This window comes from Anarhichas minor, unplaced genomic scaffold, assembly GCF_050575085.1.
Source record: "Anarhichas minor isolate MPS153535 unplaced genomic scaffold, ASM5057508v1 ptg000002l, whole genome shotgun sequence".
In the NCBI taxonomy this organism is placed as follows: domain Eukaryota; kingdom Metazoa; phylum Chordata; class Actinopteri; order Perciformes; family Anarhichadidae; genus Anarhichas; species Anarhichas minor.
In genome coordinates, this window is record NW_027466448.1 from 9,274,640 (window position 1) to 9,286,970 (window position 12,331).

The 12,331-nt window shown below is 40.9% G+C and overlaps 2 protein-coding genes across 2 annotated transcripts; both read left to right on the top strand.

The window, feature by feature from the left end:
* Positions 1-1,307: 1,307 nt before the first annotated feature.
* Positions 1,308-6,458, top strand: loxa (lysyl oxidase a). The gene is made up of 7 exons (XM_076104087.1): positions 1,308-2,099; positions 2,389-2,497; positions 2,969-3,106; positions 4,291-4,447; positions 5,497-5,592; positions 5,753-5,868; positions 5,957-6,458. Exons 1-7 carry the CDS (start codon positions 1,457-1,459, stop codon positions 5,961-5,963), a joined length of 1,266 nt encoding a protein of 421 aa, XP_075960202.1. The 5' UTR covers positions 1,308-1,456; the 3' UTR covers positions 5,964-6,458.
* Positions 6,459-7,044: 586 nt separating this feature from the next.
* On the top strand, positions 7,045-12,330 carry snx24 (sorting nexin 24). The gene is made up of 7 exons (XM_076089396.1): positions 7,045-7,232; positions 8,357-8,440; positions 9,276-9,380; positions 9,773-9,867; positions 9,972-10,001; positions 10,200-10,264; positions 10,382-12,330. The coding sequence occupies exons 1-7, from the start codon at positions 7,164-7,166 to the stop codon at positions 10,450-10,452; spliced, it is 519 nt and encodes a 172-aa protein (XP_075945511.1). The 5' UTR covers positions 7,045-7,163; the 3' UTR covers positions 10,453-12,330.
* The last annotated feature ends 1 nt before the right edge of the window (position 12,331 follows it).

A 12,331-nucleotide genomic window follows, 5' to 3' on the forward strand; every position in this document is an offset into this window, starting at 1 on the left:
TCATTCTTTGTCTAAGGAACGATCATAATCCCTCACTTCCCAAATAACTCCCTCAGGTAGTATGCAGCCCTCCAATGTTATTTGCAGTCATCTGCCCCTAGTGTCGGGATATAGGACCCTGGGATTGATCTGTTATCACAGCTGATTATTTCATCATTACTTGCTTGCTTTTTAAAGATACATAGTAGCTCATAACCAATCTCAAATTGTACATGTTAAAAAAAAAACTCTCAAATAATCCAAATGTTTTGCTTTCAAGTCATAGCTCTCAAAAAACTTTGTGATTTGAGAAACTGTAAAATCCTTTTGAGCACTTGCTGTGGTTTAGCAGCAGCCATCCTGCGGTCAGTTGTGTAGATGCTAGAAAGATTATTTTGGGTTTGATATAGACAGAGGAAACTGGAAACCCTGGATTAAGTTTACCAAACTATGCATTATACCTCTGGTGTTAACAGCAGGGCGGTGATTTGACTGGGCTGCAGCAAATGACTTAGGTTCATCACGAGAGGAGCGTGGGGTCACCAGTCTGCCACCAGACGCAGTAATGCAGATATCAAGTATCACAGCAGCCTCATTTTGTTTATTGCTCAGAACAGATTAATTATGACTTTATAGAAGATTACTATGGAAATGCACGTGATGAATCTTTCACGTTGTCAGCAAAGCTTAACACAGACAGGACTGGGCGGAGGGGGATTTGTGGGAGATGGTTTCCCAGAAGAAAAAAAAATGAAAATGTTGCAGGGCCATCAAAGAGTGATGTTTAGGGTTTGTGAAAACCTCCAATGAGAAAGTGGAGTGCAGAGACGTCTGGTAGAGTGTGTTGCAATAAGGTTGTGAGTTCATCCAACAGTCAGAGGAAAAAGCTATTTATCATGACATTCTGTTGATTTGTCAAAGAAAAAATGAATACAATATACAGCAGTGGAAATGGGTTGTGCTATTCATGCCCCAATCCTAATGAAGTAGGAAGAAAGTTTACATATTTTTGAATGTCTGTTTTTGGTCAAACTGTTATGATTCAAAATATGCATAATCTTTGTGAGGAAGAAAATATGTCTCACTGCCTGGTACTGACACACATTAACCACTTTTCAAAGAGCCAGACTGAGCAGTTATCAAACACACTTGGCTGGGAATGATCACACATCGCGTATCCATTCAGTGGTTATATGAGCAACAGCACCAGACTTGTGTAACAGATTCAGAAACGCCAAATGCTGAACTCCTCCTCCTCCTCCTCCTCCTTCTCATCCTCATCATCATCTCACTGCAGGCTGCAGGAGCAGAGCGATATGAGGTTTATACGGATACATTTAAACGTAGCTTTTCCTCTCTTCTTAATGAATATCCTTCAAATAGCGATGAAAGATATTTAAGTCAAAGACAAGTGGCAACCCCAGCTCATTTGAAATATTCGCTTTGTCACATAAAATCTCCTTTAGTTGAGTTCATAATGGGATTACGCATATTTGGCACGCCACTTTACGCATATGCGTGCGTCTATTTTTTAGTTTTCCTCCTGCAAGCCGTCCAGTCTCAGACAAATTCAGGGACCCAACAGGGAAATAACAAAAGAGAAGCTCTCCGGCAGACGCTACAGTGGTCACACAACGGCAAGGTTTTTAGCATTTTAAGCCAGGGCTCGGAGTATCAGCCACCGAAGCGCAGGGGCGCAGCTCAGGAACAAGTGCAGGCGCGACCTGTCACCATCATTCGTGATGCGGACGTGAGACATCCGGACACCTCGAGCCAGCGTGTGGCCCAGCAGCAGCCTTCCCGGCCGGCGTCCGACCTGCACACCCCCCGCGGGCTCCCGTCTTCGCTCCAAAGGCTCGTGAGAGGGCACGAGCACCGCCAGCATCACAATGACCGTCTCGGTGAGCGCACGGGGACGCAGAAGAGCAGCAATGAAACCCAGGAAAAGGTCACTGTCAGTCCGCCTCTGCCCCGGAGAGAAGACATGATGGTCGGCGATGATCCCTACGACCCCTACAAGTCCACTGATAGTGACAACCCATATTACAATCATTATGACGTTTACGATAGACCGAGCCGGAGATCGAGACCCGGATATGGCACAAGGTATCATCAGTATGGTAAGAGTTGGGTCCTCAAAACAACATTAATGAAAATAGATATGACCAATAAAGTGGTGTTTACGATGCTTAAATGCTCCCCGTCTATTAATTAATCCGTTTGTCTGTCTTGGTTCAACATTTCTGCATTGCGTCATCTATTTGCCATCTGTTGCTGTGTTTGTCTGTATATGAAACATATCAATTTACTGATTGATTCATGTTTTAAGTACCACTTTTATTTACTGTCATATTCATATCTATTGTCAGTATTATAATTAGAAAATAAATAAATAATTTGTTGTTTTAGGTCTGCCTGATCTGGTACCGGACCCGTACTACATTCAAGCCTCCGCTTATGCCCAGAGAGTCCCAATGTACAACCTGAGATGTGCAGCTGAGGAAAACTGTTTGTCAAGGTAGGTAGACTGCTGTCAGGACTTATCCACAGCGAGGGAAAAAAACAGGGTTTGCATCCAAGTCTGAGTGTGATTCACAGAGCTTTGAGCCATAACTACCTAAAGTGTTTGTGGGTGAGGGCTGCCAAGTGGAACCATGAGATGAGGTAAAATTAAACGAATCCTGCCACTGATGGTGCAGACGGGTGGAGTGGTGGATTTCTGTAAAGTATAATCATAGTTTGCCCCGAGGGGAGAAAGCCTGAATGGTAAACACATTATCGAAAACTAACCCAAACAACCTCATCCCTCCAAATTGTTTTTCCACCCACCATTTACACACTGACTGCCTTCACTCAGACACTGAAAATCTGCTCCACTCAGAGGGGGGGGAGTCTAGCAGGAAAAACAATCTCAGTGAAGTAATTGTGTCCACATATGGCCTTTTTTTTTTCTGCAAACTTATGCTCTACCTTTGTTTTGTGCCTCCAGCTCAGCCTACACAGCCAGCATTAGAGACTATGACACCCGTATGCTGCTGAGGTTTCCTCAGAGAGTCAAGAACCAAGGGACGGCGGACTTCCTCCCCAGCAGGCCACGTTACACCTGGGAGTGGCACAGCTGTCACCAGTGAGTATACGGTCATTTCACTGCTGTCCACCTCACCATCACACACAGAAAGTGAAAAATGTCTCTGACTTGTGGCTGCTTTCTTGTATCATTTGTTCTCACTGGCCAACAAGCTGACATGAATTACAGGCCTTCACGTGAAGATGTCATTCATGAAAACATAAACCAGTTCCGGATCCAGTTTTGGAAAGACGTGTCTGAATCAGATATAGAACATTTAAATATTACATGTTTTTAAGAGTTTGAATCGGAGACAGAACTTTTTCTTCACACATCGTAACTCTATAGTTGTTTTAATTTGTTCAACACATCAGTTGTTTCCCAGAGATAATATTTGCCACTACACTATTTGTCTTGTCCAGTCTGTAGTTGTGGTATGGCACCCCCTGTTGAACCACAGCCGGCTTTACTTCTGGATGTTTTATAGCTCTGCTGAGATTTTGATATCAGAATTGTCATCTTAACATCTGTATTTTTAGGCTTTTAAAGACGTAACTTTATATTTTTTAAATCTCAGCATAAAGGCAGTAAAACCGAGAGACGGTGTGGCTGAACTTCATATGACCTCATCATTCAGTTGCTATACGGCTGCAAAGCCAGACATTGTAAAATAAAGTTGTGTGAAGAGGATAATGAGCCTGAAAGGAAAACCGCTGGTGTGTTTGTTCCTTTATTGAGCTTTTGGAAAAGTGCCAGTTTTCCTTGATTCATCGGGAACTACCTCACAACATAGTTATGTTGTGAAACAACCAGTCCACTGTGCTTATTCCCAAAATGGAGCACATTCGGCAAAGATCGAATAAGCTGTTACTGTAGACTGTATATATTTTTGCCAGTGTTTTGAAAGTCAACTTGTGTTAAAATCCAGACTGTTTTGTCTCATTAAACAAACTGACTTCAAGATAATAGAGTGAAAGCAGATTTAGATACAGCGTAGTGCTACATGTACATGATAAATACATGTGATGTTTGCAGTCACGGGGACTCAATTTCAGTGAATACTGGGAAACGAAATATACTTAAATGTTAATCAGTAATTGTGTAAATGTAGCTCAGGAACAAGACAATCTCAACATGTCAAACAGTGTCTGGTTGTTTCAATAAGTCCCAGACTGCTTTGGGACTCACTTGGTGTAGATAAAAAAATGCCGGAGTTGTTGAACACTGCTGCTGCTGATCCACAGGCACTTCCACAGCATGGATGAGTTCAGCCACTACGACCTGCTGGATGCCTCCACCCACCACTCGGTGGCTGAAGGCCACAAAGCCAGCTTTTGCCTGGAGGACACTTCCTGTGACTACGGCTATTACAGGCGATTTGCCTGCACCTCACATACCCAGGTCTCAATGATACCCGCTGAAATGTGGATGTTACTGACTTTAAAGCTGCTCTTATTTCGTTTTTTATATTAACGCCTGATTACATGACTACTTGTCTGTGAAAGGAGTCGTTCATACTCACAAACCAACAGCAAACTCTACAGTTCTTCTCTCCTCTGCGTTTAGCATCTTTCAACTCTCTGTCTTGGTTTTACTGCCCACAACATTACTGTTGTGGTTCACTCGCACCGCTCTCATCTGCTCTTTTCTGGCTACAGCAGGCAGCTAACACCTCTGATAAATGAATTGTATGCTTCCTGCACGGCATCAAAGCAGACAGACAAAGTTAGCCGCGTGCTGGGGAACATAGTGAAGAATTTAGCAGCTATAGAGACAGAATTTTCCCTCAGGAGTTTTTGGAGACCAAACAGAGCTTAAAGAAGAGTGAATGTTGGATTTCTTCTTTCTCTGTGTCAGCTGCATGTGCAAATATGCAACCAATCTACTTTATAAAGTTATGATGTATCGGTCTTCTGTTTACATTTTGTTATGCTGCCCCCGAGTGGCCAAAAAACAAACAAGTTAATGCAGGTTTGAGCTCACAATCTAACACCATATATAGCCTGTTAGCTCCTGTTAGCTAGCGCAGCAACAATGTCAAAGTAATTCTGAATCGACCGATATCTAGCTTTTCATTAAATGACCTGCTCATAGGAATTTGGTTACATTTCCTGAAAGGAAAGTGGAACTAAGAAAACAAGTGCTCGTGTACTGAGGCAGCTGTCCTTTAGTATTTCCTCATCGCACGAGCCAGCGGTGATTAAACGATTTCCTGTTCCTCCTGTCAGACGATCTCACCTGCCTGAACGTCTGATCAGTTGTTTGGCGCACTATTTATTTTTTCCATCCTCTTTTCTTTATTTTAGTCTTGCCATAAGATATCATACTGTAATAAAACATGAAAATCTTTGTTACAGTCCTTTACGTAAAAAATATAATATCCATGTATTGTTTCATAAGAAGTGTGTTTGTTTAAATAATGTTTTGTGTGGATGCTGTCCAATGTGCAGGGCCTGAGCCCAGGGTGTTATGATACCTACAACGCAGACATCGACTGCCAGTGGATTGACATCACAGATGTGAAACCTGGAAACTATGTCCTCAAGGTTTGTTAGAAATACCAGAAGACATTTGTCTTCCTCGTCGGACGCTAAACTCCTTTTAAAGAGCTGCTTGTGTGGAATCCCATTGAGTCCATGCTGTTTATTTAGCTTTTGTTGCTTTGTTATTGATCCTTGTATTTTTTTTGTATGTTGTTCCCCACAGATCAGTGTTAATCCGCAATATCATGTGCCAGAATCAGACTACAGCAACAACGTTGTGCGCTGTGACGTTCGCTACACTGGCAACTACGCCTACGTGTCAGGTTGTCACATGTCATCGTGAGTATCATGTTTTAAGGGACAAATGTTTCTTTGACATTTCCTCCATTGTCTATCAATCCTCGTGGTGGTTTTTTCTTTCTTTCAGGTATTAGATAACATAACAACATTCACAGGAACTCAGCAAAGATGTTCTGTAAATGACACTGCAGAGGATATGACAGCATCATGAAATAAATGTAAAATTGTGATACGTACATTTTAGATTTTGAAACACTCCCAAGTTAGAAAGAAATGGTAGGAATCATCGGACGCCATGGTGATGGATAATGTTGAATTTGCTTGTTTTTCTCCATACTGATAAGTATGTTGTTATCTCATCTTTTCATGAGAATATTTTAAATGTCTTACTTCTATTGCATTGTACTGTAATCGTGCGTGTTATACCACTTGGAGGATAGTTAAAGAATAAAGTGTGAACCAGCTTACCCTCGTTGTTAAATCCATATCAGTTATATCACAATTTTAAAATGAACCAGCTGTAAAGGAAATGTATTTGTTATATTTATACGAAAGAAACTCTTACAAAGATTTTGTTGAAACTAAGTTGAATAAAACTTTGTGATATTGAATCACTTTTTTTGGGCTGACCAGATTGAGGTGACTTCCCTGTCTTCCCTTTGTTTCTACATCTTATTGTCTTTGCCACACACACACACACACACACACACACACTGAATCACAAACACGCAACCACCATATAAAAAGGGTGGATACAAACGGTTTAAATGGCTGCAAACCTCTGATTATTTTCCATACACATTATGATATTATTTTGATGAATCCATTACTTGTTTAGTTGATAAAATGTCAGAAAATATGGAATTGTGCCCATCACAAGTTCCCAGTGCCCAACGTAACATCTTCATTCAAATATAAAACAGAGAAAAATCAGCAAAGGCTCACATTTGAGAAGCTAGAACCAGAAAATGTTTGGCATTTTTGCACAGATTATTTGTTCATGTATATATTTTGTATGTATTTTACACAATATAATGATGTAATAATATGCTTAATAATTAAGGGTTAATAGGTAACACTTTGGGCTCCATAATGTGGATCCGTGTTGCACAATATTAAAATATTAAAATCACAACCTGGCTCTCGTAGTTGTACTCCGGTGCAGCAGGAGGCGTCACTGGGACTTTGTTCGGGTTTGAATCCAGTGATTTTTATCTGGCTGCACAAAGAAATTGGAGTCAAACACCAGCAGTGTGTGAGTGTGAGTGTGTGTGTGAGTGTGAGTGTGTGTGAACCATAGGACATTATATCACCTAAAAAAAACTCTTGCAAAGATGCACCCGGTCAGAGTGTCGATCCCGTCGTTTCGTTCAGAAACCAACTCGATCGAGAAAGGATACACGGTAAGCTGCTCGGTAACAACCTCCGTCTGTCCGCGTCGTCTGCTCTGCTGCTGTCATCACTTTTACATTTTGTACTCAGATTTATTCATGTCGCTGTTCTTCAGACGCTACAAAGTCGCGAATTGACCGCGTTCACCGTGTACATTGTTAAACACGGCAACGTTAAAGAGCGCACCTTCATCTAAATGCGACGTTTGGCAAAGACTTCTGGATTTGTGTTGTAAGCTGTTATGAACCAGCCCACCCAGGACCCCCCCCCCCCCCCAGCTGTCTGACATGGATTGACGATTTATTTAAATAAAGCTGTATGACGTCATTCATTGCACAGGGAACCTCAAATGTATATGAATAGTAGCTAATCCTTAATGACTATACCAGGAATCTTGTGTTGCAACGAGACACCGTCACAATGTTTATTCCTCAGTGTGTTGGTCAACCGCCACAAATGTCGGAGCCTACATTTCCCATAATGCATTCAATAGACGTTTGGTTAGGCTCCCCCAAACTCTCATGTCTTTCAAACTCCACAGCTCCAGATTGAAACGCTCAGACTTTCTGTCACAAATATGTGCCATTTGCATCACTTCCCCTCTACTGACCCGACCTCGTGTCCTCTTTTCCCACATTTAAAAGAGTAGTTTAGCTCTTTTGGGAAATGCACTTATTTGCTTTCTTGTAGCTCATTTGTTAATAATGTTGACTTGCTGCCTCTCTGTTTTAGGAGACACAGTGGTTGTGTTGCCAGCACTGAACTGCAGTAACAACACTGCCATCATTTATAAGTGGATTTCCTTATTTACATACGGCTGGCAATGAGAAGGACATTTTACGGAAGAATCCAGCAGAGTGAAGGAAGTAGAAGTCTGTTTAGGGATGTTAACGGTCATTTTGACAGATCTAACAGCAGCCAGATGTTTCCTCTTGGTAACTGACTGTAACTGACGGCTCTGCAGTCAGCTGGTCACTGTGGTCAGTCAGTCACACACTGACTGTAGGCACTGGGAGGGGCCCTTTAAGGCTGATGTCCTCTGCTGATAAATCATGATTCCCTGAACTGACTCCCAACGACAGAGTTCAACCCTTTTTGTCAAAAGAGTAGTTCAAAAGTTTCTTCTTTCTTTCAGGTCTTTAGAATTGACGTGCTGATGAATGGCAGACAACACGCTGTTGAGAAACGCTACAGTGAATTCCACGCTTTGCATAAAATGGTGAGCTTCAGTGATGTTGAGTATTAACAAAGTCGCCCTTTCTCACGAGTTCCAATTTAGTGTTTAAGTCCTTAACCATTCGTAAAATATTATAATCTTTACATATTGACCACCATGTTTTTTTCTCACTGATTGATGAGTTGCAAAATCATTTGAATATATGAGCTTTATTGCATAATGTGTTGCATTATGCATAATAAATCAGTTAATAGTCAGTTAATAAATCGACAAACTGCTGAAAATGTAATGACAATGATTTTATTAATCAATTATCATTATCAAATGAAAATGCAATGTAGATAGCAGTTTCATATTATTATTATTATTATTATTAACTGAATCCAGTTTTGTTTCTTTTTTCGTTGCTCTGTCAAATAACGCAATTATAAGATGACACTTTGGGCTCTACGAGCTTCCATCTTCAATTGTCTTAGATTTCAAAGAGTAATCAATTAATCGAGTAGTAAAAAACATATAAATAAAATTGATACAATTATATTGTTCCAGTCCATTTCATTCAAAAAGATGCAATATTTTGGGCTCCACAAAACAATAAAAAAAAACAGACGGATGAAGAAATGTGAATTGATTATTTAGCTATTTACAAGTACTAAATTCAGAAGTGTGAAGGCGTGCTTAGGAAATCACATCAGCAAATAAATAAATGATGAACGAGCTCCCTGGTGGTGAACCACGTCCACCGTACCAGATCGTTTGAGGTTGTAGAGTTACAGATGAGTTCCTCTTCCTGTCCTGCGGAACAGTCCACATGTTAGCATGCTGCTATAGCATGGCTATGTGTATATCTTTGAATGATGTTTTTAAATCCCTCCAGCTAAAGAAGAGCATAAAGCCACCTGAGATCCCTTCCAAACATGTTAGAAACTGGGTTCCCAAAGTGCTGGAGCAGAGGAGGCAAGGCCTGGAGCTCTACCTGCAGGTACTCCGACACACCTCCACCTGCTGGAACTGAAACGTAACATTTCTTTATGCATAAATATCGAAGTATTGATACTGATTCAAAATTTGAGTTGTGTCAAGTCTCCCTATGGTAGTAAAAATGGTTTAAAATATTGTCTTTCAATGTATTGTATCAAAGTTAGAAGTTCCAGTATCATGACCAGACTAATATGGAGTCAGTATCAAGAACGCTGCCTTTCTGTCTTTTACCAAATCCACATTTAGTCTCTAACTCAAAGTAAACACACAAAACTATTGTACAGATGTCGGGAGATGATACAAACCGTTCACCGAAAAGGTCCTTCAGGTCACTTCAGCGGCGCTGCTTCATGTGCACATTGCAATTTGCTTTTGTTTTGTCTGTTTTAACAGACTATAATTATGGAAAATGGAGTTCTTCCAAAGATATTCTTGGATTTCCTCAATATCCGCCATTTTCCTTCAGTGCCAAAAACAGAAAGCTGTGGGTGAGTTGACTCTATGATATAAAAGACCAATTTTGTGGTATTTGAAAAAAAAAAAAAAAAAAGATCTGTTGGTTGTGGCTTAACTTGTATTTTTCTTCTCTAAGGTCGTTTGATACAGAATCGGAGGAATCGAGGTGAACATAACTATAAACGATTGTATGAAACAGCTGGTCCGATTCTTGTTTAGCAGCTTTTCCAACCGGTTAAAACTTGAATCACTATTTGCTCTGCACTTGAACTTCACCCAGCATGTCGGTGACACCACCTACATTTCTGCATCCTGTTAACTTATATACAAACCTTCTGACTTCTCCTTTTTGGATTCTTCTCAGTAAACTTTCACATCAGCCAGTCTTGCTGTTTCTGAGAGACCCCTACCTGCTGCCAACCGCTCACGGTGAGTTCCGGCTACTTACACCTATATCGTAATATCATTTCAGCAAAAAGTGGGGATGAGCTGCTCCCTCGTCTTCCCTTCAATGTAGAAAAACGTTCTTTTCTTCTTTCCTTTCAGATGCATTTTCAAATGTCGTGATTGAAGGTGTGGTCCACGGAATTTTCTACCCAGATCTTCAACCGAGGTAGAGCTGCGGAGCCGTCTGTGAGGGCACGTCACTACGAACGGATGCTTCATGCTCGCACACCGTGTTAGGTGTGCACCACGGAGGATGTGACATGTGGAGATGCACTGAGCCTTATTTACATTTAGCAAAGCATAAAACAGAAATCCATACATTTAGGTTCTTTTCTTTCGATAAATAACTGGCACCAGCACCATCGGTTGTTCCTAAAATAAGCAATATTGCCCCGTATGGATTTCTCAGCTATAAAATGTAAGCATATATGAAACAGTGAAACAGTGACAGGTTAACTTGATTGTCGCATTAGAATCAAAGTAATTAAGTAGGGACTAAAATATATTTTTAGTAGCTGATAAACTTCTTTTTTTTTTGTTCCTTATTTCTTAAGAAAGAATTGAGTGAAATGTACAGGATCAGCTGGAAATAGAGAGAAGAGGAAGCTCAAAGTAGAGAGAAGTTTGAAAGCTTTCAGTAAGTGAATACCAGAAGTTGAAACTGAGGGGAACCAGAAAGGAAACGCTGATGCCAGCTGGACTGAAGGTTAGTTTGCCAGACACAGAGGGGCCCTGTAAAGACGAAGCACGTGCAGCGCTGCAGTGAGGAGCTGGGTCGTGGCCTGCAAACAGCGATGTGTTCCCTCCCCTTGTAGCACCAGTACTGTGGTTTGTGAACATTGAGCCATCTGAGGGGGGAGCGTGGAACAATGTAGAGTGTGTTTGTGCATTCTGGTGGAGTTGACGGCTATGTGCCACATGTAAGGGTGGAGATGATTTGAGTTGTGATGTGGACCTCATTTGTTGAGCACACGATGTTTGTGAAGGAGCGGCTCAGTCTGGAGCTCCAGGTTTTCGGCACAAAGCCTATTTGAAATGTAACCACGACAGACAGACTCCCAGACTTTATCAGATTCGGCACAGCTCCCTCTGGAGCAACAAAAGGCTCAATACACATTTTCCACATACACAGTAGTACTCTGCGAGACCTGTATACAGACTTTGGTGTGTAAAATAAGTGGCGTTCCCCTTTAAGAGAGGATTAGGGCAAACTCGAGGGTACTTCTCCATTTATTATTTACGTCTTATTCCTTCCTTCACTTGCACTTCAAAAAAATGTTTTTACGAAAGATGCAACGATGAGATACGAGGACTGATAGCTGACCGTAAAGCAGGAGAATGAGCTGGTTTGTTGATGCTCCACAGCACATGCAAAATGTAAGTACTAGTCTAATAGGAGTAAAAGTATTCTGATAACACTTAAAGGCCACTATCTAACACTAATGCCAGTCCTGTTAAGTTTAATGTTGAATTTACACATAACCTAGAAGGCCAGTTTTTCCACTTGTGGTGATTAGAAGTCTAGTCACCCATCATGAAAAGGGAAGCAAAGTGTGCTTTGTTTTACAGAGGATTTTTAAAATGAGAGATGGTGATTTAAAAGACTACCAAGCAGTAAAACACTGTGCAATATGTCACTAAAATACAGGTTGTCTTTACAAACCTCTCCCGATGTGTACTCTTGAAGATACTTGCAGCGTTTGCAGTAGTTGACACTTGTCCGGCCAGAGTTTTCTTATGTGACTGAACCTCCAGTGGTGACAACTACATATTTATACTGAATCAAATGAATCCTGAGCAACTAACCTCAACTAAACAGATCATGAGTTTATGTTTTAACAGAGTAAATCACTTCCTAGGGGATCCATCTCAGATTTGTATTTATTTATATTTTTCAACATTGTACTGTTTGTGCTCTTGAACATGTGAAAAGTGTCATTTATGTGCCATAACGTCAACCTACAGTGAACACTGGAATTCAACTGTAGCACTTTAAGATGGGCGAAATGTTAAATACTGACACCAATAAAATTCATTATTGCCACTAAC